The 26,993-nt window shown below is 48.0% G+C and overlaps 1 protein-coding gene across 5 annotated transcripts in view; it reads right to left on the bottom strand.

Moving 5' to 3' along the window:
* Window positions 1-1,132: 1,132 nt before the first annotated feature.
* CDK16 (cyclin dependent kinase 16) overlaps window positions 1,133-26,993 on the bottom strand; it is a 70,235-nt gene continuing 44,374 nt past the window's right edge. The window contains exons 3-18 of one of the 5 annotated variants that reach the window (XM_081177403.1): window positions 23,772-23,912; window positions 22,016-22,149; window positions 20,392-20,517; window positions 19,343-19,399; window positions 18,204-18,318; window positions 16,491-16,585; window positions 15,633-15,695; window positions 15,135-15,258; window positions 14,918-15,038; window positions 12,488-12,585; window positions 11,781-11,886; window positions 10,939-10,981; window positions 10,394-10,484; window positions 6,651-6,728; window positions 6,079-6,128; window positions 1,133-5,467 (exon numbers count right to left, since the gene is read on the bottom strand). In XM_081177403.1, the coding sequence (XP_081033529.1) occupies window positions 6,091-6,128; window positions 6,651-6,728; window positions 10,394-10,484; window positions 10,939-10,981; window positions 11,781-11,886; window positions 12,488-12,585; window positions 14,918-15,038; window positions 15,135-15,258; window positions 15,633-15,695; window positions 16,491-16,585; window positions 18,204-18,318; window positions 19,343-19,399; window positions 20,392-20,517; window positions 22,016-22,149; window positions 23,772-23,912 (1,430 nt within the window). In that variant the 3' untranslated portion in view covers window positions 1,133-5,467; window positions 6,079-6,090. Of the gene's footprint in view, window positions 5,468-6,078; window positions 6,129-6,650; window positions 6,729-10,393; window positions 10,485-10,938; window positions 10,982-11,780; window positions 11,887-12,487; window positions 12,586-14,917; window positions 15,039-15,134; window positions 15,259-15,632; window positions 15,696-16,490; window positions 16,586-18,203; window positions 18,319-19,342; window positions 19,400-20,391; window positions 20,518-22,015; window positions 22,150-23,168; window positions 23,272-23,771; window positions 23,913-26,993 lie in introns of all 5 variants that reach the window. The other 4 variants (XM_081177404.1, XM_081177402.1, XM_081177406.1 and 1 more) reach the window with 4 other exon arrangements.

Genomic DNA, 26,993 nt, shown 5'->3' with positions numbered 1-26,993 from the left:
TTTGCTATAAATCTACCTGAACAATGAGGAGTTAGTTGGCGTCAAGCGCAGGTCTAGCCAGCTGGCCTGATAAGCAGAGGAGTCAACTAGCGGACAGGGCTTCCTTGACCCAGCCACTGAACTGGCACTTTGACATGAACTTTGGCTTGCTGCTGAGAACAGAGGGGAGGAAGGATGGTATCATGCGATCACCTGTACAACCTGGCATGGAGTCCTTTCTTTTGTCTATAAAAGCACCGACCTGAGGAGATGAGTTTAGTCTCTGAAGAAGCACCGAAGAGCTGAGAAACTAGAAGGAACAGAAGAATCAGCAATGCAGGGACCGACCTCTTTCACCACCCAGGTGTGTGACCTGCCCACCAGCCTGAAGTGTCGGAGCAGTCTCTTAGTGGTGGGCAGGATGTGCAGTTGAGCTCATGCCCATTAATATTGTTAGTATTTGCCAATCAATAAACCACTTCCTCCTTTATCTATCAGTCCACCAGTCTTCCATCTGCTCGGATCCAAAAGAAATCCCTGCTTGCTCTAACCATTAGACAGCAGAGCACAGCAAGACAGTATTATCAGCACCATGCTCTCATCAAATGAGCAACCAGGCGATGCAGGGATATTGAGCTTGAGATCTTTTGCATGCAAAGCAAGAACTCTACCGAGAACACAAACTGTCTCTGAGAAGTTGTGTACTACTAAGAAAGAGATGTCAATGAGCTCTTCAGGCAATGGCGAGTGTGAGGTTTGAATGCAGAAAGTGCAGCCCTGAAGGATTGGCCAGAACCCAAGATCTGAAACCACTGTTTGAATTGGTGCTCATAAACCACAGGTTATACTTCCGAAGGCTAAATGTTGCATCTGATTTCAGTAAAAGCCCAGCTGTGAAGCTTTTGTAACTTTTGCAGCAGGGGCAAAACACCTGGAAGAAACAGCACTACCAGCAGCAGAATATTCCACGGGGAAAGGCTAGGGAGGGGGATTTCCCCCCTCTTGCTCCTTGTAAAGGACAACCTGCTCCAAGGGTACCACCAAGGCTGAAGCAGAACTCCTTCCTTTTCACCAAGACCCACTCCATAACCCAACCAAGCCAGAGAGTGCTCCTGCCACGTGGGTCCCAGCGAGAAGCATCAAACACCCAGGATTGTTGGAGACTTTTTATTCAGTTCCGTACATTTCAATATGGCGCATTTGTTCACCCTGAACAGGGGCAGAGGGAGCACCTGGGAAAGAGAAGTCTGCCCATGTCCTTCCACAGGGAGTTTTCTTCTGCAATGATAAATTTCTTATTTGATAAATAGAAGGCTGCTCCCTCAATTCAAGTTATGTACAAGAACAAGAATTCCCTTTTCCGTACCAGGACAACTGATCTCCATATCTACTCTGTCAAAGGGGGCAGGGAAGCACATGAAGATAAGTCCGCTCCAAATGTGAATGATTATCTGCTCCAGGGTTTCAGTTTGCTGCAAGGAAGGGTTGGTTTATCACCTCCAGCCCAGAAACAAATTCTGGGGAACTCCCCTACCCCCGCTACACACAAAACAGCAAAGTCCAGATCCTCTGTACATTCATTGTCCAATACATCGTTTTGGGTTTCCCTCTCACACACAGAGATCCAGTCCAGATGTTCTTACCCAGATGTGCCCCAAGAGGAAATATATGCTGGTTGAATTCTTGTGGCATTTGTCCCCCCTGTTCACCTCTGAGAATTCTCAATCCGGGGGTGGGGGAGGGGCTTTACATTTTAGCCCAATCAGAACCCTGGCACTTATTTGAGTGGGGGGGACACCAGTGGATGGGTGCAGCACATCTATGTCCCCCTTTTGCTACAGTTCCCTGAACTCTAGAATCTAGAACTCTAGAACTCTAGTCTGCCAACAGCAGACAAAATGGAAAGCAGTTCCATGAACCAAATCAGACTGGATTTTGGACCCCCCTCAAAAAAGTGGCACCATGTATTTTGGCCAGCCTCTCCCCACTATTCTACCCAGGCTGCACTGAAAAAGGAGCTCCCACAGGCCCAATGCAGACCCAACACTTAATTAACCATGGTCCATTGTCCTCAACCACAATTAAGTGTTTAGTCTCAGTACCTAAACCATGGCTAGGGATAGGCTGCAAACCAAGATCTGAAACCATGGTTTGTAGTGGGGCTAATAAAACAGTTTATGTTATTAGTAGCTAACCGTTACATCTGAACTGAGTGAACACCATGGTTAAGGCAGTTTCCCTGCCCCTTTCTTTCCATATTACTGAGATGCACCCCATGGGAGAAGGATTTAGCTTGGCAAATTCAACAGAGGTTTCATTGGATACCTGGAACCTTAATCAGCATTAAGGCAGCAAACCACAGCCAGGGCTAAACCACAGGAAAGCATTCTGCCTTCACTGTGTAATAGTAAAGGTGCAACAGAACACATGCGCCTTGAATGGAAGTTCCCATGGGAAATGGGATTGATACCCCAGAGATGGATGAAGAATTCAGAGGTCGAAAGAGCTTTTTGCATCACCACAGCTCTTAAGGAAGAAACAGGTAAGAAGAGGGCAACTGTGATTGGATGGGCTTCAGAAACAGGCCCACCTAGCACAATTATGGTGCACCCGATGGAAGAGACTAAATGGAAATGGGAGTCTAAACTGGAACAAGCAAGGAACGGGGGGGGGGGTGTCATTCAGGCAGGTTATTGGGCTAAACAAAGACCCTTCGTTGCTGTTCTCTGATCCGAAGGGCTGGCATTTCCTGCTTATTGGGTCCCCTTTGTAAAGACACCCTTGGCCTTGGCCTATTCACAGCAGCTGTCCTTTGGCATCAGGTGACCATGCCTTGCATGCTGGGGGCTCTCAGATCTGTCTGCCCTCCCAGGCAGGTGCCAAGCAGAATTTCCCCTGTGCTGTGGAGTCCTTGAATTCCAGCCCAAGGCATATCCTCTATGGAGGAGACTCCTTCCCAGATATCTTTTATGTTGCCTGAGGGTTATAATAGTTGTAATCATCATCATCAGAATAATAATAATAATAATAATAATAATAATAATAATAATAATAATAATATGGCTCTCATTGTGGGAGGGTGGAGATTTGTGAAACTTACAAGTGCTTCATGCTGTATATAAAAATGGTTACATATGTACATATAAACACACACAAACACACTCACTCACTCTCTCTATGCTGTGATCAAAGGGAGAAGGCCGGGTGCCACTTTGTCCAGAAACATGGAGAGAGCAAATGGGCAGCCTTTGGATCTGCTCCCTTTAGTTCTTCACACCCAGGCCTCTGTCCTGAGCTGGAAAGGACAGTCCTAGCCACCTGGGAAGCTGCAATACAGTTGGGGTTTGTAAGCTGGGGACAAGTGTGGCTGACATTTCCCTCTTCCCTTGAGGCACCTCTCGGCAGCGGAGTAGGAAGCATAGTGAGCCGAAATCTTTGGAGATCCCTCAGGCAGGCAGGAATCTCCAATGTTTCCTTTGCTTAAAGGAAGATTTAGTGTAAGGAGAGATATGGGAATGACTGGCCTTTCAGGAACTGATAGCTTGCTTCAGGGATGAAGAACCTGTGGCCCTCTAGATCTTCCTGGACTACAACTCCCATCATCCCTCATCATTTGCCACACTGGCTGGGACTGATGAGAGCTGGAGTCCAGCAGCTTCCAGAGGGCCACCAGTTCTGCACCACTTGCTTTTGTGTTGCAAAAAACAAGAGGAGAAGCTGAGATGAGTAAGTCACTGGAGTCAAGACTTAGCATGAGGCCAAGCAGTGTCTGATAATACAAGCTGGGCTTAGCCCTTGGGCAGGAACTGAGTGACGTCTGAGATCACTGCATAAAGAGCTGAGCCAAGGGCCCATTAACCCTTGAGTGGCTGGCCTGTGAGTGAAGGAGTGGAAGTTGGTGAGCCTCAGAAGAGCTACTGGTTTACTTTTCATGTGGGACAGAGTAGGACCTGGTCATTGGATTACAGTCTGAGAAGCAACTAAGTAAAGGTGACACAGAAGGGGGAAGGTGTTAAGCTTGCAGAGACCGACACAGACTTCTGTGAAAGAAAATACAGTGGAATAGGGGCCAAGACAAGGGTTCTCTTCATGAAGACCATCTAAGGAGTGTCCAACATGGTGCTCTGCAGATGCTGCCGGACTACAACTCCCATTGTCCCTGACCACTGGCCATTCTAGCCAGGGCTGATGGGAGCTGGGGTTCAGTAACATCTGGAGGGCACCTCAGTGTCATTATATCAGCAAAAAGTTTGGGTGGTGCCATTAAAAACAGAGCTGTTTGGATTCAGGAAACATGGAACAAGCAACGAAGAGTGATCATCTAAGCACTGCAGGACAAGTAAGTATGAAACGGAGGGTGGGGGGTGGATGAGGCCCAACCCACCAGGGACGTCTCCTACACATGCCTGGTTGAAATAAATGGCACCTGTGTTTAAGTTCCTGGTGGACAGGGCCAGCAAAGGCAAAGGAAGAAGATCAAACCCTGAGTAATGCAAGTAATGCAAGAGGCGTGACCGGTCGACAGGAGTAACTCAGCCGAGACTGACAGCGTGGACTGAGGGTGTGGGGAGAGCCCAAGCGAGGCACAAATCAAGACCAAAGGAAGACACAAGCAAGAGAAGAAAACATGGGACTTGGCTTTGGTGTGAGGAGAAAATCGGGAGGAGCAAGTAAGTGGCAGATCTAATTGGAAGCGGGGGGGGGGGGGCTCGCTGTAGCAGAAAAGCCAGACAGATGAATAATCTTGATAGGGATCGAGTTGGCTAGGAAAAGATGGGATTGTGTTCTGTTCCTTGAGGATACCTGCTTGCCTGTTCAACACTTGGACTCCTAAACAAGTATCCGCAACGGGAAAAGATCTTGCCCCAAGTCCACAGAAAGGTGATTGAGACTTGGGGGTGGGGGAGACAGAAAATTCACATGAAAAAAGAGCTTCCCTTCTTCCAAATCACTGACGTTGTTCACAGCTCCAAGGTATACAGCGGATTAGGACCCAGACACAGTGAGCCCTATGCTTCTCCTCCCTCCTCCTCCGTGCTTCTCTCCCCTGGTCCAACCAAGTGGGGAGGGGGGTGGGCTCCCTTGTAGTTAATACTGTACACTCCCCAGAAATGGAGAGGCGAGGGCAGGGGTGTCTCTCTATAGATATTTGCAAATATAATATTTATAGTATTGCATTGAAAAAATAAAACTTAAAAAATAAAATGAAACACCACGTTGGGGGGGGGGGGAGTCCATTCCACAGCAGCAGAGGGCATCCGTGCCTGGCTGTCGGGTGCTGGGGCAGGCTGCACTTCTACTTGGCTTCATTGCCCCCAGCCCTCACCCCTACGAAATCCCAGCACAAGTCCTTGCTCCACCGTCTGATATGGAGATGCCGGCAGTGGGAGTGTCCGCGGGGTGGGGGAGCTATCTTAGCTCCTGCCCCCACCAACCCCAATCCACAGGTTTCAAAGCAGCAGGCCTGGTCGTCCGTTCTGCCCATTCACTGCAGGAAAACAGCAAAGGGTTATGGGCATCTAAGCATCATCTAAGCATCTAAGAAAAGGTTGGGCAGATTCCCTGCATTGGCAGGGGCTGGACTAGATGACATTTCTGGATCTATTCCAACTCCAAGCTTTCTGGAAGGCTTTGACCTCCCTGAAGTGTTTCCCAGAGATTCTTACAACTACGTAGGGAGCAGCTCTCTGTCAATGCATGTTTTCCATACGTTATCTCGGTCATCCTTACAATCACTCTGCAAGGTAGATGAGCACCATATTCCCACAGTGCAGATGAGAGACTGAGACTCAGGGCGGCCTGCCTGAGGCCCTCTTGGTCCTGAGCTGGTGGTGGCGGGCCGTCCTGGCTCACAGCTCAGCCTCCAGGCCTCCGCGCTCTGCTCCGTGTGCTCCTTGCACCCTGGCTCCCTCCCCGCACCTCTCCTCTCCCTGCTTCTGATCCCAAGTGATGCAGCACCCACGAGCTGGTGTGCATCGGGGCTTGTGGGATCAGGGGTGCAGAAAGGACCACAACCATATGCTGATGAGAGAGGGGGGAGCCACCTTGTCATGCTGAGAACAGGAGGGGGTGCTGATGGAAGAGAGGCGGCACATATACCTGACCTGGTGGCTAAAATTCAGTGTCCACTACCCGGAACGCGGCGCTGCCTGTGGGAGAGGAGAGACCGTTCACCGCACAGTTGTAGACAATTGCTACAGGGACTGCACAGCTGCATCTCTAACCTGGAAGGTGGGACCAGAGCTCTCCCCCACCGGTAGCTGGCCTTGGGGGGAGGAGAAGGGGCAAGAGGCAAGGAAGAGGCTGTCAAGGACCTTACAATGCCGAGTGTCAGGACTACCTGCTCACAAGAGGGAGGATGGAGAGAGCTTCCATCCAGAGCCAAGGCAGAGAATCTAAGCAGCACCCATTCCCCTCTCATGCATTAACACCCAGGGGCATAATCTGCGGGGAAGTTCTCCTGCACAAGTCTGTGGTGGGGTCTCTCTGCTTCCTGCTCTGGCAACTGCAGCTGCCTCGCCTTGGCCTCACCCAAGGACTGACTCTGGCTTGGGTGACTTCTGAGTAGGAAAGGATGGGGAGGAACGTTTGGGGAAAGTGCTGGAGTAAAAGTGGGCGGGGCTTGATTCCCAGTGGGCGGGGCTCTCATTGCTCAGGCAGTAGCCTCTCACCTGATTCGGGCAGGGAAGCTGATCTCAGGCCCGTCTCTTTCTGTAACTGAATCTCCTTTAGTGCAAATATTGACGTTGCTGCAAGAGGAGATGGAAAAGAAGAAACACAAGAGCAGGTGAGAGCCTTTTACAGGAGCTGCTAGTCTGCAAAAATAATGGGAGAAAGCATCTGAACTGCAGCTAAAATCCATTTGTGTGGGAACTCTTCTCAAAATTGTGGGTTTTCCCTACTGGGCTCCTTTGGGGAGGTGGGATATAAATTTAATAAATAAATAATTAGATCTCTAGATCCACATTTTTTAAACACATTCTTCAATTAGGGATGGGGCAGGTTGCCCCTCAACAGTGACACTTAATATATTAAAAATTCATATCAATTTTGAAAGTGTGTTAAATCTTATTGCAGCTTAGGCTCAAACTATACATTTTTCATCAACCTTCAGCGTTAAGAGGAAAAAATAATACGGTGATCAAATGATTTTTTTTTTATTAACTGCTTACGTAAGTTAAATGATTAACTGATTAAATTTAAATAACCTTTCCCAATTAATAGTAGGAAATGCCACCTAATCTCCTGCAATGATTTTGCAAAGTTTTTTTGCAGATAAAGTCACTCATATTCGGAAGGAGGTAGACTCCACTGTGGGAGCAGGGCCAGGGTGGGAGAGTGCTAGAGCCCTGTCTGGTCGAGTTGCATGGAATCAATTTCAATCCGTTACCCCCGAGGATGTGGACAGGCTGCTTGGACGCATGAAACCAACCACCTGTCTCCTTGATCCTTGCCCATCCTGGCTAATAAAAGCAAGCCGGGAAGGGTTGGGCGATGGGTTCTGTGGGGTGGTGAATGCTTCCCTCTGTGAGGGAACATTCCCAGATCCGCTGAAAGAGGCAGTCATTAAACCACTTCTTAAAAAAAATCTTTAGACCCAGCCAGTATGGCCAACTATTGCCCAGTCTCAAATCTTCCATTCCTGGGCAAAGTGATTGAGAAAGTGGTTGCTGAACAACTCCAGGCACGCCTGGAGGATGTGGACCATTTGAATCCCTTCCAATCGGGATTCAGGCCTCATCATGGGACTGAAACTGCCTTGGTCGCACTGGTTGATGATCTCTGGTGGGCTAGGGACAAAGGTGAGAGCTGTTTCCTAGTTCTGCTGGATCTCTCAGCGGCGTTTGATACCATCGACCATAACATCCTTCTGGACCGTCTTGAGGGGCTGGGAGCTGGGGGCACTGTCATACAGTGGTTCCGCTCCTTCCTCCTGGGCTGTGTCCAGAAAGTGGTGGTGGGGGTTGAGTGTTCAGACCCCTGGGCTCTCACTTGTGGGGTGCCTCAGGGTTCTGTCCTCTCCCTTATGCTTCTTAACATCTACATGCAGCCGCTGGGAGAGATCATCAGGGGGTTTGGGCTGGGTGTTCATCAATATGCAGATGATACCCAGCTCTACCTCTCCTTTAAATCAGAACCAGTGAAGGCGGTGAAGGTCCTGCGTGAGTGTCTGGAGGCGGTTGGAAGATGGATGGTGGCTAACAGATTCAGGTTGAATCCTGACAAGACAGAAGTACTGTTTTTGGGGGACAGGGGGTGGGCTGGTGTGGAGGACTCCCCGGTCTTGAATGGGGTAACTGTGCTCCTGAAGGACCAGGTGCGCGGCCTGGGAGTCATTTTGGACACACAGCTGTCCATGGAGGCGCAGGTCAATTCTGTATCCAGGGCAGCTGTCTACCAGCTCCATCTAGTACACAGGCTGAGACCCTCCCTGCCCGCGTACTGTCTCGCCAGAGTGGTGCATGCTCTGGTTATCTCCCGCTTGGACTACTGCAATGCGCTCTACGTGGGGCTACCTTTGAAGGTGACCCGGAAACTACAGTGGTGCCCTGCAAGTCGAATGGCTCGCAAGACGGAAAACCCGCTAAACGAAAGGGTTTTCCGTTTTTGAGCTGCTTCGCAAGACGATTTTCCCTATGGGCTTGCTTTGCAAGATGAAAACGTCTTGCAAGTGTTCCGATTTTTCCCCGCTTTCCCCCCCTTTTTCTAAGCCGCTAAGCGCCTTTTAGCCGCTAATCCGCTAATCCTTTAATAGCCGCTAAGCCTTTAATAGCCGCTAAACCGCTAATAGCGCTAATCCGCTAATCGAGTTACTTCGCAAGACGAAAAAACCACTAGACAAAGAGACTCGAGGAACGGATTAATTTCGTCTTGCGAGGCACCACTGTACAACTAATCCAGAATGCGGCAGTTAGACTGGTGACTGGGAGCGGCCACCGAGACCACATAACACTGGTCTTGAAAGACCAGCATTGGCTCCCAGTACGTTTCTGATCACAATTCAAAGTGTTGGTGCTGACCTTGAAAGCCCTAAACGGCCTTGGTCCAGTATACCTGAAGGAGCGTCTCCACCCCCATCGTTCAGCCCGTACGCTGAGGTCCAGCACCAAGGGCCTTCTGGCGGTTCCCTCATTGCGAGAAGCAAAGCTACAGGGAACCAGGCAGAGGGCCATCTTGGTAGTGGCGCCGGCCCTGTGGAACGCCCTCCTATTAGATGTCAAAGCGATAAACAACTACCTGACATTTAGAAGACATCTGAAGGCAGCCCTGAATCAGAGAATCAGAGAATCATAGAGTTGGAAGAGACCACAAGGGCCATTGAGTCCAACCCCCTGCCAAGCAGGAAACACCATCAGAGCACTCCTGACATATGGTTTTCAAGCCTCTGCTTAAAGACCTCCAAAGAAGGAGACTCCACCACACTCCTTGGCAGCAAATTCCACTGTTGAACAGCTCTTACTGTCAGGAAGCCCTGTTTAGGGAAGTTTTTAATGTGTGACATTTTAATGTATTTTTAATTTTTGTTGGAAGCCTCCCAGAGTGGCCAGGGTACAAATAAATTATTATTATTATTATCATCATCATCATCATCATTATTATTATTATTATTATTATTATTATTATTATTATTATTTGCCTCTAACTCTAATTCATAGGGATTAAACCTCTCAGCAGCAAAAAAGGTCTACAGTCCAATTTCTGTGAAACCAGATACTTTGCAGCTTGTCTGGGATGAAAGTCTCCGTATGAGGAGAAGGTTAAGGACCGGAAAGCTGCCTGTGGTGAGGGGAAAGCAGGAGAGACAAGGAGAAGGCTGAAGGAGAGCGGCAGCATAAGCTGAGATACATGCACGTAAGAGGGCAGGTGGGTGAAAAGGCTTCCAGGGAGGAGCCTAGGCACCAAAGGGCACACCAGGCGGCAACACCTGGACCCTGAGAGAGCTCCTGCCCACTTAAGGGTGGCACGGAAACTGGTTGCTGCTCTGGAAACAAACCAGCTGGCGGGAGGGGGCAGAATTCCACCTCTTGCGCTGGCCAGCCAGTTCTTTCCCTTCCAACCAATCAGAAGCAAAACGGCTTCAAAATAAGCTATTCTTCCCTTAACTTTTAGCCTCACAGATCAAAACTTGCCTTCACCAATTAATCAAGCAAAGCTCATCTGCCATTTAAACAAATCAAATCTGGCAGCCCTACAAAATAACAGAGGAACCTGAGAAATGGGGGTGGGGGGTGGGGTCCTGCACTCCCACTCCGGGGACAACAGATCACAGAGCATTATCAATACCATAGACCCTCACCCTGCTGGTCCGCACTCAGAGGCCAAGACCACCTGCCCTTCCGTACATCGATATGCCCATCCCCATATCCCATAGTGCCGGCCTCCTTCCCTCTCTCCCTCCCCAGCCTGCACCTACTGTCTGGGAGTTTGAGGACTCGTTCGCCCAGACTGTGGAAGAACAGGTGCCGCATGGCCTCGTCTGCAGAGATCCGCTTCCTGCCCTCAAACTGCGTCGGGAGAGAACAGGGAGGGGGAAGAAGAGAAGACGAGAGAGATCAACTGCTGTGCTGCAAAGCTTCTGCTTCCACCAGGAATGCCATTCTGAGCGGAAGTGGGAATGTATAGCCATTTACCCAGGAGTAAGCTATGCCCAGCAGTCACCTGGCTGGATAGAGAGGACTCCTTCACCACATGTTCTAACCCCCACACCGGCTTTCCCCAGCCTGGTTTCCATTTTGTTCCCAAAGGGCAGCTGTGTTACGTTTTTCTTGGCACAGACAAGAAGCCCCTGAAGATGGACAAGTGCAATGCCACATAAGGCTCCCAGTCCTCAATCCATTCTGCAATTCCCTGAGGAGGAGGACAAGGCCAGGCCACCCAGCCCCAGCAGAGAAGGCCTTCCTGTCACCTGAAGCTGCACAGACAATAAAGGAGAGACAAAGAGGGGCCACAACTTCTCACCTGCAGCAGCTTCCCCAGGAGGTCAGCCCCTTCGCTATCCAGCCTGTGGAGATCCAGGAGAAAAGGAAGATCAGGCTCTGGAAGGGAAAGGGAGGCCCTGCTTCCCAGGTGGAGGTGCTCAGCTGCTCCGCAAACAGCATTAATAGGGGCTTGTAAATGAGCAAAGTACATCTCAACTACGGGTTGGCAACTGGTTTGAAAAAGGGGCAGGTCTGGAGCAGGACTCAAGGGCCAGCAAGGTCTCCAGACCCTTCAGAGCCAAGACACAGGCAAAGGCCTTGTAAAGCCCCCAGAGTCAGTTTTGGCTCATGCATCAGTCAGCAGAGGAGGGGCACAAGCCGCCATCTCTGACAGAATCCATGTTCTGGAAAGGAGAGGGATAAAAAGCCTTTGATCTGCACCTCTGCTCAGGAGAAAGCAATGGAAGCCAGTGCATAAAAGGGGGGGCGGGTGTCTCTGGGATCAAGGGCCAAGTAGAAAAACAGCGAGAAGAAGAAGAAGAGGAGGAGGAGGAGGAGGAGGAGGAGGAGGAGGAGGAGGAAGAAGAAGAAGAAGAAGAAGAAGAAGAAGAAGAAGAAGAAGAAGAAGAAGAAGAAGAAGAAGAAGAAGAAGAACAACAACAACAACAACAACAACAACAACAACAACAACAACCTGTAAGTACTTGGCAATCATTTCTAATGATTTCTATGCAATTTTACACACATTTTACTTACTAAGCTAAACTAAATTACATTAATTAACAAAAGTATCTTTTGAATTCCCACCCTTCATTTGGGGAATTGGAAAGTTGAAAAGTTCAACCCACCCTAACATTCCCTGAATGGCAGGTTGACACTCACCTTGGGGCATGGTTGATGAGGGCCTCGGGACGGTATTTAGGGTAATTATAGGCTCGGAATTCTTCATTAGACTGGATTCCAGGCCACGTCTCTTCGTTGGGAGTCCCTGGTGATGCAGAGGAGAGAGAAGGAGAGACCAGAAAAGAGTCATCTCAGGACACAGGCAGGTTGCCCTGCTGCCCTGAGCAGGAGAGCGGCGCTGATCCTGAAACAGGACTTTTAAGGAGCACCCACACCAGCACTTCTGCCATGTTTACTTATGTATATGTTGTCCTTTATTGATTGACTAGCAGAGTTGTTTGGGAATTCTAAGAAACAAAGAAATCAGTGGTTAAAATCAGTGAAGTCTTGAAAGGCTCAGCCTGCCATCTTGATCCAAAATGGCATCCAGCTGAATCTTTGATCTTCTTTGATCTCAGAAATCACCATGCAAAATTTGGTTACAATACCCTAAAAGCTATCCAAATTCATAGCAAGTAGACAAGCAACTTGCTAAAATATATAATAGACTGGTTATCGTTATGGATTTATTATGGTAATTGATTATTGATCAACTGAGTTGTATCCCCCTCCTTGTCTAGATTCCTCAAAGCAGCTCAGAAGACTCCTGTGAATCAGCAGTCTAGTCTTCTGTAAGGCCCTCCTGCTTCTCCCCACTGATCTCTCGGCAACACAGCAGTCCCATCAAGGTCACCCCAGGACCATACCCAATATCCGAAAGATGAAGTGCAGCTGCTCCTCAACTGTGGAGCCTGGGAAGAGCGGCCGTCCTGTGGACATCTCATAGAAGATGCAGCCCACACCCCTGTGAGGAGAAAGACAAGGACATCACTGGGAGGAAGTTCAAAGCAAGGCTTTAAATCAAAACCCTGATTCTCTCCACTGGATCAAAACAGTATGTTCCAAGAAAATCCAAATTCTGCCACTTGAATGTGCTATGCGACTTAACCAAATATGTATCTATTTCTTCATTTTGCAGCACCATTTTCTGGTGAAGAAGAAGCAACATTCCACAGTCAGTGGGTGGAGCAGCTTCTGGATTCTGCACAGATCTTTGTCCCACCCATGAAAATCAGAAGCAGAATTAGAAAGATATAAGAAAATATGCAAAATTCACATAATTTCAAGAGGGTACAGAATTAAACTTTTCTTTTTCTTTTAAAATCTTAATTATCATTTTTAATCATACAAAATTTGCACATTTACATTTACCAAAATACAAACCAAACATTTAACACCGACTTCGCTCCATGGTTTGTTTTCATTATCCTAGATGTAAGGGATTTTCAAACTTGCTGCCTTTAGAGCATACTTTTTAGAACTAGTTGGCCAAAGACCTTCCCTGCATCTCTGCCCTGGACCTGAGACTGCATATTGCAGAGGATTCTGGCATGCATTGAGAAGGGCCAGAAATATCTCAGAAACAAGTAGGGCCTGCAACTAAATGTTGCAGCACAGAGTCCTCCTCACTAGCACCATGGCAATGCTTAGTCAGCATCTATGGCCAGTGAGCATTCTCAGACTTCATGAGGCGAGTGGGGAGGGGTTTCTCTCCTTCTGTCCACTCCTGACCCCTCCCCAATGTACAGTGGTACCTCAGTTGTCAAAAGTAATCCGTTCTGGAAGACCGTTCGACTTCCGAAACGTTCAACAACCGAGGCGCAAAGAGCGGTCGGCAAAGCCAATGGAGAAAAAAAGGGGGGAACGCAGCGGAAGCTGTTTGACTTCCAAGGCGCGTTCAAAAACAGAAGCAATTACTTCCGGGTTTTTGGCATTCCGGTTCCGAAATGTTCGGCTTCCAAGACGCTTGAAAACCAAGGTACCATGTACTTCTTTCTGCAAACCTTTGATTTCCCCTCACCGTGCCCCAAGCTTTCTGGTATCTCCCTTTTGTTTGAAGAGGGTACCATTTTGGAGCTGCTGTTGGAGAGTCTCATTAACTCTCTTATCCTCTTCCCTGGCAAAGGTCCCCTTGGGAGGCCACCTGACACTTAGAATCCTTGTTTTGAAGCATAGAAGAGAAGGCATTCCAGGGCAGGGGCAGCCAATCAGATGTCCTCTAGATGTCGTGGACCACAACTCTCATCCTCCCTGACCTCCGGCCAGGCTGGCTGACTAATGGGAGCTGGAATGCAGCAAGAGCTGGAGGGCACAACGTTGGCTATGCCAGTTCTAGGATGTGCACCCAGTTCACCACACTTTGCATGCTCTTGTTCCTGCACATTACAGGGGAATGTCACATGGCAGTGGGCAAGTTGTCCTTCAGAATGGCTTGTCTGCCACCCCTGGTCTCTACATGGAGGGATTGGGGACAAACCTCTAAGGAACTCCACCACAGTTTGTGTTCCTAGCAGGCCACTGTGACTCAGCTACTGGCTCCATGCATTTGTTTGCCCCTAGCTTCAGTCTCCTTTTTTAGCTCTGCAGTTTCCTGAGATCCAAGCGGCTCAGCTCTAGGTATTCACCGCTGTTTTCCTTTACATGGCCTCTGTTTACTTACGGTAAAGGGACCCCTGACCATTAGGTCCAGTCGTGACCAACTCTGGGGTTGCGGTGCTCATCTCGCTTTACTGGCCGAGGGAGCCGGCATACAGTTTCCGGGTCATGTGGCCAGCATGACTAAGCCGCTTCTGGCGAACCAGAGCAACGCATGGAAACGCCGTTTACCTTCCCGCCGGAGAGGTACCTATTTATCTACTTGCACTTTGACGTGCTTTCGAACTACTAGGTTGGCAGGAGCAGGGACCGAGCAATGGGAGCTCACCCCATCGCGGTGATTCAAACCGCCAACCTTCTGATCGGCAAGTCCTAGGCTCTTTGGTTTAACCCACAGCACCATCTGCGTCCCTCTTTACTTAAAACACCTTTTAAAAAGACAAGAACCATGCAGAAAACAGACTGCACCCCTAGATGGGGAACCTGTGGCCTTTCAGATGTTGCAGGACTACAACTCCCATCTCTCCTAACCATAGGCCAAGCTAGCTGGGCTAAAGAGAAAGTCCAACAACATCTGGAGGGTCACAGGTCCCCCATCCCTGTGGGAGATGACAACTGATGGGCAAATGGAAAGTACTATCAAAATTCACGGATTTCAACCCCAGGGAGGGAGAGCTGGCCACAGGCTGCTGAAGCCTTACCACATGTCAATCTGGGTGGAGTATTCTGTCGAGCCCAATAGTATATCTGGGGGTCGGTACCAAAGTGTCACCACTTCATTGGAGTAGGTCTTGGTGGGAATGGATTTTGCCCGGGCCAGTCCTGGGAATGTTAAGTTGCATTGCATTACATTTTACATTTCATTACATTTGTTAGTAAATGTTGCAGAGCAAGGGCAGAGAGATAATTAGTACTCACCAAAATCTGCTAGTTTGAGCTCCCCTCTCTCATTAATGAGCAAGTTCTGGGGCTTGAGGTCTCGATGGAGCACCTTCTGACGGTGGCAGTAGGCGAGGCCACGCAGCAGCTGGAACAGGAACAGCTGGAGGAGGGAACAGAGCCACCTCAATGCTTTTCCCTCTAGTTCATCACTAGATCTGCCATATACAGTACTTCTAACCAGCCATGGATGCAAAACGAGTGCATTTAGGAAAATGTTTCCAATTCATATAACTTCTTCAAACAGTGGGATTTTCTTTAGAAACATGCCTTTATTTTCTCAGGACAGTTCCACGTTCGTTTGATGGGGTCGCCACCAATAACCAGAGCATTGAAGGAGAACATGCAAAGCAAGTATCAAATCCCCCAGTGCAATCTCATGCTGAAGTGAGCTTTTGCCAGCAACATCTGTAAAGTTGCTTGCTACGCAGTAAAAGAATCCACTGAAACAGACTCAGATGGGAGTCAGCAACTTACCTTCACATTGTGCATATTTATTACATTGCCGCAGTCGTCAAGATACTGTTTCAGATCTTTATCCTGGGGTGAAAGAAGACGCAGGATTGACAACTTTCCTCTTCATTAATTTAAAATGACTGATTTGTGCACACAAGTCTGCAATCCTATGAGCACCTACCTGGAAGTTAGTCCCATTGAATTCAAGGGAATCTTACTTCTGAGTAAACATGGGCAGGATGGCACCCCTTATCGTTAAGACTATATGGGAATCCTTCAACCTAGAGTGGGCATGGCATTCCCATGCAGTGGACTTGCCATAGGACTCAGCAGAATTCCCCCACCCAGGAATGTGCCCTGGACCAATAAAGTGAACAGAAGGTTAATACATCCCACATCCCCATCCTTTCCCCTGTGCCGACATGGTTTGCACCAGGCTGAGCAAGAGGGCTGGACGGGGATGTGGGAGTCACATCCAAGCCCTCACCTCCATATTGGCCCAGCACTGGTAGTGGTCTCAGGGGCAGGGAACTTACTGTACTTCCTAGGTTTCAGGAGACTACCCTTGAAAAACTCGCCCCCACTTATGCTACAATAATTTCCTACTGAAGTGGCTGCTTCAGGAGGGCATTGAAAGCTACCTTGAGCATTCTTAAACCTATCATAAAACTGTAATTCCCAGGAGTCCTTGGGAGGAAGCCATGACACTTTTAACACCCTCTCTATGTGCACTGTAGGCAACATCTTCCTTCAAACCAGCCAGGCTGTTCAAAATACGGGTTTTCTGAATGTTCAGCTTTCAGTCGTAAATAATTTGAGATGTTTTCATTCATCAAGAAGTATAAGTTACAGTTACCATGCCCGCCCCTGTTTACTCACTAAATACTCGAAGACAAGCGTGAGGGATTTCTCTGTATGGATGATATCATGCAGGGTCACAATGTTGGCATGTTTCAGATCTTTCAGAAGTGAAACTGGAAAACAGAGAAAGAGAGGCACGTTGTGGGACGCGCAACAGAAGCACCTCTAAAGAGTTTAATGGAGCCATTCCTAAACTCTGGGCTTTGAGAGAACAGCAAGCACACGACATGAAAGAGAAAGCTAGAAAGCTCCAGGGAGCCTAAAGCACCCACCAGGGAGGAGGTTATCTGCTGTGTCCCTGCATGATCCACTGCTCTGAACTTGCCGCTGCTTGGGGTGGGTAATTTTGTGCCAGTGTGCGCCAGTATGCCGTTCCCCTGCCTCTCCTGTTCTCTCTCAGCCTCGCCAAGGGCAGCAGAGTCCATCTTCCTCCTGCTCCCTGCAAACTTGGGGGGGGGGCTTTGGGTCTGCCCTCTAGACACCTACTGGGTCCTACTGAGGCAGGTAAAGCTGTGAGAGGGAACTGGCTGAGCTGGGAGGGGCAAAGAGATCTGGTCACAGATCAGAAAATGACCTCTCTCGGCCTCTCGGCTGTGTGTACATTTGCTCCCGTCTTCCTTCCCCTCTTCATGTGAACCACACACGGGCACAGACATCCTTCTCTTTCTGTCTAGACCTCTCTTCTTTTGCTCCCTAAGTTTTTTTTTAAATGGTTTTACCGACATGTAGTGGACGTGTGAACTAGGAGAGGGGTGAGGATAACTTCAGGTCCAACAATTAAATCATGGCATAATAAGGTGGGGATTGTGTAACAATGGCAAAAACTAACCTGTTTTAATGAGACTTAGAGAAAGAACATAAAAACAGTTAAAAGGAAAATATTTTTTTTCTAAAGTGGAGTAAGTTTATTTGACAATTGCAATTTCTATGGAATACCTCTGTGTGTTAAAGAGGGGATTTTCAGTACTTTGACTGGAGATTAATGGTATCCTAGTTCTAACAACACACCCTCACTGGTTCCTTTGATTTGTTGCCTTGTTTTTATGCTTCTTTGACTGACTGACTGATGATGATGATGATGGATCAAGTTCTGCTAACCTCAGTTCCCCCAAGCCCACAGATACCTCCTCCCTCCTGAGCATGGGAAAGGGGTGTGTGTGCACATGTCCTTATGGCTGCGCATGCACCCCTGAACTTCACTAGCGAAGGAAAATGATAAGAACACTGCAGGTGATATTCCTCTTGTCGCCCACATCTGACTTACCCCAGTCTCTACTGCCCTAACATGAATTCCTCTGGACTTCTGGCTGCTACAGTAATTTTTCTGGTCAATGCAAATATCTTATGACGAGTCTTTGTGTTCACCTGCATTTTCAGTCTGGGACCCCCTCCATTCATGGATGCAGCTGTTTGGCTCATCCAGACGTCTGCAGCCATTTCCACTTTCCACTGGCTGTGGAATTCTTGCAGCTGCTCTCTGAGACAGGCAGAAGGTGGAGGGGTCTCCGCAGATGGAGCAAGAGCCAAAGAGAGGCAGAGTTTTCCCCCCATCTTCCTCTGCCTTGAGTTCTACAAGGGCAAGCCTGAGACTGGTACAGGACGCTGTCGTCCAAGGCCATCCCTTGGACTGGGTACAAGGAAGGAAGTGGTCTGGTGATGGCAGAGTGCCCCAATGGACCAGAACCCACTGAAACTGGCTGACCCTTCTGATTTCAGGGAGTGTTGATGTACCTTCCCGAATGGCTGTGCAAGGTGCTCCTTCTTCGTGCTCAAGACGGATTTCCTTCAAGGCCACCAGGTTATCGGTGAGTTTACTCTTCCCCTTGTAGACCGTGGCGTACGTCCCCTTAATGCAGCAAAGACAGAGCTCAGGCTAGCAGCCCAATGCCCAACCTCTAGTCAACTGGCCTCACACCCCAACTCTCCTCCAAGTCCCAAGTTGCCCTGCAATTTAGTTATGCCCCCATGCCAGCAAAGAATAAATTTCACCAAAAAACCAGAGTGCAAAACGTCGTCTATGTAATTGCAAAAAGATGTTCTCAACACCAGGCTGGTCTGATCAGGGGAAGAAAGTTCTCTGCCCTAGAGAGGCATGATTTACTCTTGAATTCATAATCTTGGGTGCAGTTAATGCAATTCCCTTCTCTCATTTATCCTCTCAAGAGCCCTATGATGGATTCATTAATTGGCCCATTTTACAGAAGAAAGAGTTGAGGCTGACGAGAGATATGGGTCAACAAGGAGTTCTGGATAAGGGTGTTAGTGGCAATCCTGGAAAAAACGAGATTCCGTGTGCTTTAACGTGTTCTGAATGCATGTGCTGGAAAGGATGGGTGACTGAATGGAACTCCCCAAGGTCATTCTGGAATTTGAACCAGGACCTCTTAAATCCACTGAACTAAAGGTACCCTCCCAGGCTGAATGGATCAAATCCACTGTGAGAAGTGATACTAAGGTGGGATGAGCTGGAAGTCTTGTGGAGATAAAGGAACAAATACCCTGGACTGGCCAAGCTCACTGGTCTCAGGCTAAGCCAGGGGGGTGTCCTGGGCTGAGTGCTGGGGAGATCCAGATTCAAACCCCTGCTCCCTGACCTATGGCACGCCACCCTTTCGTGGCCTATTCTACCTCACAGGGTTGTTGTGAGGATATTAGGTACACCATCCTGCACTCCTTGGACTTGAAGGAAGAGCAAAGTAGAAATCAATACATTAAAAAGAGAGAGAGAAATATATTAAAATCAGCGTGAGAATGACCCTATCCCAGGTGCCCTGAGACGAAGCAAGCCGAGCTGAGTGGTCATCCCCAGTGTGTTCTAGACTGGAATTTGTTCTCAGCTCCGCCTTCCGGAGGACGGTCAGGACACTCACTTCTCCCAGCTTGTCCAGCTTCACATACGTCTCCAGCTTCCCAAAGCCAATCTCCGACTGCACAAGAAAGCACAAAGAGACAGGGTGGGAGGGGCTGCCTTCTCCAGCCGGGGGGCCCTACTGCACTAGCACCCCTCCAACCTCATAGCAGGAGGACGGTTACAGGTGATAGAGACTTTATCCCACCTTTTTTGTGCTGCAGAGAAGGTGGCAAGCAGGTGGGAGCTCTGGGAAAGTATGAATGTGACTCTACCACTAAAGCACCATTCCAGCATCAATGACCCATTGCAGAATCCACCTACAGTCGGGAGGGGCTCCTGGTCACTGTTCCTACTGCAGTGAAAGGACAGAGTAGGCAGTTGGGGGGAGGCTATAAGTACTTGGCTTAGCCTTTAAAGCCCTGAATGGCATGGGGCCAGGTGACCAAAAGGTTGCCTTCTCCCATACACACCTGCCCAAACCTCTTTAGAGACCCCCAGCAAGTGAGATAAGGAAATGGCTATTAGGAGAAGGGCCTTTTCAGTGGTGGTGCTCTTTAAGCTCTTTCTGGTGCCTTTCTTTATTCTCCCATGCCTTTATAATCTGTGATCTTTAAAGATCTGAAAGCTGGATTAGCGGAGGTGCTGTTTGCGCAAAATGAGGCCCCCTTGCTCAATGCGACTCCCCACCTCCTGCTGCCCCACACCCCCTAAATCTGCTGTAGAGGGTTGGGGGAATCCCCAGAATGGGGCAGGGCAGGGAAGAGGGTGAAAAGTCCTGTTTTGCACACAGACTTCCTTCGACACACGCAGACCCACAAAGCACAATGGCAAATTCCAACCTGAATTTTGATCCCAGTGATTGCATATTTTGTATTTTTAGTTCTACTGTGAATTTTATTTCAGCATTCCTGCCTCTGCTGAAAATGTATACACAGTCATTGTTTTCATGATACTGTTAATATTGTGTTTTATCGTTTTATTTGGCCAACCACCCAGAGAACTATGTCATGGGAGAGGGGCACTATAAAGAAAACCCAAGTGAACAAATTGCATTTAAATCTGACTTACCAAAGAGACTCTCCGTAACCGTCTGCTCAAGGGCTTGTCAAACAGGGGGCTGTTTAGAGTGAGCTTCTCGAGGTAACCTTCCGGCAGGCGGATATCAGCGGGAAGTGACAGGCGCTTGTTAATGTCCTGGAGAGGGAGGAAAATGGGGTCCAAATTCTGGGGGCAGAACTAGAACTTGTAAACCCTAAATGAAGACTGGTGTCTTCTGAGGGCTTTCTCTGCTGTTGGGCCACTGCAGGATTCCCTTCTGAAGGGCACGCCTCAGGATGTCTCAGCTGGCAGAGCCTGAGACTCTTAACCTCAGGGTTGGGGCTTCAAGATTCCTGCCTTGCAGGGGGCTGGACTAGATGACCCTCGTGGCCCCTTCCAATCCTACAATTCTATGAATCAGGCTTTCGCACAGGCATTCCTCAGAGCATTAGGAGATAATTCAGCTGCATCGGTGTGACTTTTACCTGCCTGATTTCACAGAAGGTTAAAAGTGCCAGCTGAGGGACTATGGTCCATGTATGGTGGGGCTGCAAAAAAGTTAAAAGATTCTGGGAATGTATCCACAATGAGTTAAAAAAGATGTTAAAAATTTATATAGAGGAAAAAACCAGAAGCGTATTGGGTATCTTAGGAAAGGATATCCCACAAGATAAGAAAAAAATTATTCTTATATGCCACAGCTGCAGCTAGACTTGCAAGGAACTGGAATGGAAATATTATCCCCACAAAGGAAGATTGGACATGTAAATTAAGCAAATTTATAGAGTTGGTGAAGTTAACAGCAACCATAAGGCACCAGACTAATCAGAATTTAAGGTCGGAATGGCAATGCTTTGAGGATTAAATGAAAAAAATTACCTGTTCTAAGGATAATATGTTGATATGTATAGACTAAGTTTGTAAAGTAGAACTAGAAAAAAGTAATATATTAAGGATATTAAGGATGACCAAAAGATGCAATGTTAATAAGAATCTAAAGATTAAGAGATGATGAGTAATGGGGGAGGGAAGGCACATGGGTGTATCCTTTGTTTTTGTTTTTTTCTTTGTTTCTGTTTTTGTTTGGTTATTATTTTGTATTGTTATTGCTAATTGAATATTGTGTACCTTTGGAAAATAAAATAAAATTATTGGCGGGGGGGGGGGAGTGCCAGCTGAAGGAGTCTGTGAAAAATAAGTATATTGCTAGGTAACTGAACAATTCACACTATTTTATTTAAGGTTTCTTGGCGCAGACTTTGTTTCCTGGCTTTTTTATGTGGGGGGGGGGAGAGAATGAGTCATATAGACAGTGGTACTTCTGGTTACGAATTTAATTCGTTCTGGAGGTCTGTTCTTAACCTGAAACCGCTCTTAAACTGAGGTACCACTTTAGCTAATGGGGTCTCCCGCTGCCACAGCCGCAAGATTTCTGTTCTCGTCCTGGGGCAAAGTTCCTAACCCGAGGTACTACTTCCGGGTTAGCGGAGTCTGTAACCCAAAGTGTTTGTAACCCGAGGTACCACTGTAGAGCCATCTCTATACATCCCTTCCATGGTCCTCTCTAAAAAGTGACTTGTGCGAAAGGGAGATGGAGAGAGCCCCTCAGTGACAACTGCTCTGAACTTTGCACGCCCATCTTTAATGCTCGCACCTCGGTGGAGATCTTGCGCGATGGGTTGTTCCTCATGCGCACTCGGACTGGAGATTGCACCTCATCAGATGATGTCCCTGATGCCTGGTCGCTCTCACCATCTGAACCCATCTTGAGGTCTTCGTGGACGATTTCTGCATCACAGAGAGATGGAGACAGCACAGGCAGGGAAATTAAAAACCTTCTTCTCAAGCAACTCCCTCTAATACCCCTCAAGGATCTCTCGTGGTTCTCAATATGTCATTGTACCTTCCCTTCATGGCCACCTACCCACTGCCCCCCACCTTTGCAAAAAAAATTCCATTCTGTGGGACAGGCTGTCACTACAATTGGCCTCCCACAAGCAAAAAACAAATGGGTCTGGTCTTTAATGTAGCAGACTTCTGAATTGGGCTGTCACATTTTGAAATGCTCCCCTATCTACATTGAAAGCTCCTCGCAAACAGAAAATCAGTGCAGGAGGCAAAAGTCTGGGCTAGAAATTTTCTTCCGGATGTACCTGTTTTCTCTTTTCAGTTAATTTTTCAGTGTTAGACCATTCAAAAGCCACTCCCTCCAGTCCCCTCCGTCTGCTGCTTACGTAGACCAAGCCCAAGACCTAGCTGGTTTGAATAACATGCCCCACATGCACAAATTTCCCCTTTCTCACCCCAATCCAATTTGACCATGTGTGTTATAAAGTACCATATTTTATTAAGAAAAGTCCACTATAGCCCAGTATGGTATTAAAGTAGCCGGTGGTTTTCATTTTTTAAGTAGATTGTTATGGTTGATACAACAGAAACTTGCACCATGTCATGTAACGAGTTCATGGCCAAGATAGGTGACAGACCCAGGTCCACACCCAAGGCTCTAGAGCAAGGAGGGAAATGTGTGGCTTTCCAGGTATTGCAGCACTCCAAACTCCCATCCGCCCCAGTCAGCCTGGCCAATGGTCAGGGATGATGGGAGTTGCAGTCCAACAACATCTGGAGGGCCAGAGGTTCCCCATCCCTGCTCTAGGCACTGAACATGTTTTAAATACCAACAGGGACCTTATAACCTGTGTCTAATAAACTGTTTCAATAAAAAAATTTAAACAGATAGATGTTGGTTTCATGTCAGTTTCACTTCCATTTCACATCACACCACCCTGTTCTGTGTGACATCTTACCTGATAAAGAGCTGAGGAGATTGCAAAAGCCTGCCACACTTTTTTTTACATTTTGGTTGACTCTCGTAAAGGTAGAGATTGGGGAGCTTTCACTCCTGGGGATCTGGAAGGACAGGAAGCCGCTTCAGACCAAGTCATTCTGCTGGTCCATCTCGGTAAGCAGCAGTTTTCAGACAGGAGACCTTCCAGTCCTTCTGGAGATGCCAGGGACTTTGGCAGGCTCCCTCATGGAGCCACAGCCCTGTCCCTAGGAGCCTTTGTGAAACTGAGATGAAACCGAAACTGACGCAACATTGAGCCACAAATCTTAAGATCTGTGTTGATAAGGAGCTAGCACCTGAAACCAAGATCCCTGGGAATAAGGACCCTATGCCTTGGTTCCCAGCACCCTTCCCAAACGCCTTCTGAAGCAAGAAACAGAAATGAAAGGCTCAGGGTCCCCAGACTTCTTGCTCAAGGGATTCCCAGCTCTGATGCAGCCCAGCTTACTGACGAGAGGCCCAGGTTGAAAGGATTTCAGGTGGGACTCCAGAAAGGCTCTCCTTTGGACCGGCCAGCACTGGCCAAGCCCCTGCCCACACAAGGGGGAGGTGCAATAGTCACCTAGTCGGGCGGAGCGGTTGAGGTGGGCGCTCAGGCTGCGGCTGACGGCCAGTCGGGGCCTGCGGAAGGAGCCTGCGTAGCGGTGCAGGAGGGCGTGGACGCTGCGGGAGGTGCTGGGGCGCACGCTCTTCCCTGTGGGGCCTGGGGGGAGGGAAGCGGGGAGGGAGGGAAGCCCGCACATGGATAGCCAGATGGGGCAGGTGATACAAGAGTTATGAGAGGCACCAGAGAGTCAAGCGGGCAGCGGGATGGAGCGGGATGGGGGGCGGAGGACACAGCAGAGGCAGCGTTGGCATTGGGGAAAGAGCCCACCCAAATGTCCATCGCGCCACCCAACCACAAAGGAGAGTTTAAGGGATTGAGAAAAGAAAGTGTGATATAAACAGGGAGGAGGGTGAATAGGAGGCAAATAGGAATCGCAAACACTCCAAAAGGAGGGAAAAAGTTTGGACACAGTGGAAGAGAAGCACAGATGGCAAAAGCTCACAGGAAGAGAAAGCAATATGCATAAAGAGGCAGGGAGGGGAAGGGAGTCACACCACCAGAATGAAAGGAAGGCAGAAATAAAGCAGATACACAAAAAGAAACAAACAGAGGGAAGAAAAAGAGAGAGAGAAATATGAAGGAAGGAAAAACAAAAGAAAAATCAAAGCAGAACGGGAATCAAACTTAAAGGGGAATGAAAGGGGTGTAATGGAAAGGCAGGACTTACCTGAGAGGGGCAGCCTTCTCCCCACAGCTCTGGTAACCTGAGACACCCCCACTTCAATATTAGAGGAGTGGGGTGGACAGTTATAATGAACCCCAATGACAACCTGATCTGCTTCCATCACAGTCGAGGACCAAACTTCCCAGCATCTGATGCCAGAGCCACATCAAGGCCTTTACCTGGCAGGGACAGGTGTCTATATGGCTTAAAATCAAGAATGTTTTCTAGTGTGGTCTCTGGAGCACCTAGCAGATACCTTGAAATCCCCAGGTTTCACTTTAAAAAAGAAAGCCAACACGTTTGTAGTCTGCAGTGTGACAGAGATAACCTAAAAATGGCAAAGACAACTATAATCTGAATACACCTATGAGAGACTTCTGGTGATAAGGATTGCCCCCTCTTCACAGTTCCTTCTTCTTTCCTCAAGGGGAGCTATCCCTCTTCCCCATCCCTTCCTCCTGGTTTTCAATGCTCAGTGACTGGATCAGTAGCCAGCCATTCTCTGTGGTCTTTCCCTCCCTCTGACTGCCAGAGGATTTGCAAGATGGGAGCAAAGGCCTCTTACTGGGCTTCAGTGCAGCCAAAAGCAGCCAAAAGCCTCTTGTGCTGCTTCTGCTGACACCAAAGCTCAGCATAGACAGAGAGAAACACTCCCTGCCCCCATGTGTCTGCTGCATCCATCCAGCGTAAGCAATCTCATCCGCATTCTCTGCAATTCATAAAACCAGGAGGAGGGGATCCGTGCGCTGCTCGACCTCCTCTGTCACGCTGCCAAGGAGATTTGTGGAAGGCAGCTGATGAGTCCTATTCCCACTCCCCCTTCATTGCCACCCTCCGCAGTCAAGGCAACACCTCACCCTAGCAAAGGCGGTACAGTCTTATAGGAAGTGGCCTCACCTGGGCAGAAGAGAAGACCCCTTGCCAATTTCCAGTGGCCACCTAGTTCTGGTTGCCAAGATCCTTGCAAAGAATACTGGACAGAAAGCTCTTGCCAAGTACTTTCTGAAGCAGGGAAACGGAAGCTGCTGTTTGACTCCAACTCCCATCAGCCCTGATCATTGGCCCTGCTGGCTGAGGTTGATGGGAGCTGCAAATTCAGCAACATCTAGGGCTGCAGGTTCCCCATCTTTGTTCTTAGGACAATCCAGTGCTTTTTTTCTTTAAAAATGTTTAGGGGTACTCTCATTTTCCTACTCATATTGAAATAATGTTTAGGTATATGAATACTTCTGCACCCCCCCAGAAAAAGCACCGGATAAATCATTAGTGAAATATGATGGATAACACTCATGGAAACTTGAAATTGGTTGGTTAGTAGGTGGAATCTATTAAATGTCTAATTCCCAAATCAGTAACAAGCCTGCGTTTTAAGTCAACAAACTTTAATATTTCTGTAATTCAAAACCAAATAGATTAGGGGTTAGTTTATATTCTGCATGACTAAGCTTCCAAGCACCACTGTTTTTCACATGCTCTGGGGTTGGTTGCTACCCCCCTTTGTTTTTTTGAGAGAAATGTGAATGTCCCATTTTATGTTAGTCTTTTGACTGCCCTAAACCAAACATTTTTAAAGGTTGGATCTGAAACCAAGCAGCGACCTATCATGTTTGACTAGTATCTACCTGGCAGATTCAACATTTCCTTTTCATATGGTGTTCATTTCTGATCCAGCTGTTTGATTTGTGGTCAAAATCTTTCTTGCATTTCACACTGAAAAGCAGCTCCTTGTTGTTTGTTGATCAGTAAACCTTTAGACTCGAGTGCTGGATGGCTTCCTCTCCAGGTTAGTAAACAGAGCATGCAAGAAAGCAGATGCATGACCCTGAGACAAGCGAGCCTGGGGGAAACCACCATTTTATGCCCACTACTTTCTCAATAATTGGCACATTAACTGAGATCTTGAATTAACAGATAAGGCTGCATCCAATGCCAGTCCTGAGCAGAGCACTCACTGAAATTAATGGACAGGACTAACTCAGGTTCATACATTTCAATGGGTCTTCTCTGAGTAGAGCTAGCTATAACGTTTGACTGAGTTTGTAACATGGTGAGCTAATTACAATTTCTGACAGGAAAAGTTTACCCAATGCCAGCAAGACTGAAAACAATTATGTAATATTTGCACACATTAAGCTACTTGCATCTTCTTACAATAAGGGTGTTTTTTAAGAAGTTAGAACTTTGAACCAGAAATTCACTGAAAAGTACAATGAACCTATGAAGGCAAAAAGACAGGGACTGAGGAACCACCAGGAGACACCAGTGCCTGTATGATGTATGCACTGAATTAAGTACACTTACGGTTTTTCTTTATTAAGAAGTTTATAAACTTTTCCAAATAAATAAAAGTATTAAGCAAAAAGGTCCCAGCACCTGACCACTGAAATCCTCAGACTGAACAAACTGCAAACAATCTTCCCTGTGTCCGACTCCGCCCCCCCCCCCCCCGCTCCTACTCTCTGAAACATTAAGGGCTAGAAACTTGCTCTTTTAGCAGTACTTCAAGTTGGAGG

This window comes from Podarcis bocagei (assembly GCF_964188305.1).
Source record: "Podarcis bocagei genome assembly, chromosome: 17".
Classification (NCBI taxonomy): Eukaryota; Metazoa; Chordata; class Lepidosauria; order Squamata; family Lacertidae; genus Podarcis; species Podarcis bocagei.
Note: the sequence above shows the minus strand (reverse complement) of the source record. Positions and strands in the feature narration are given on the sequence as shown.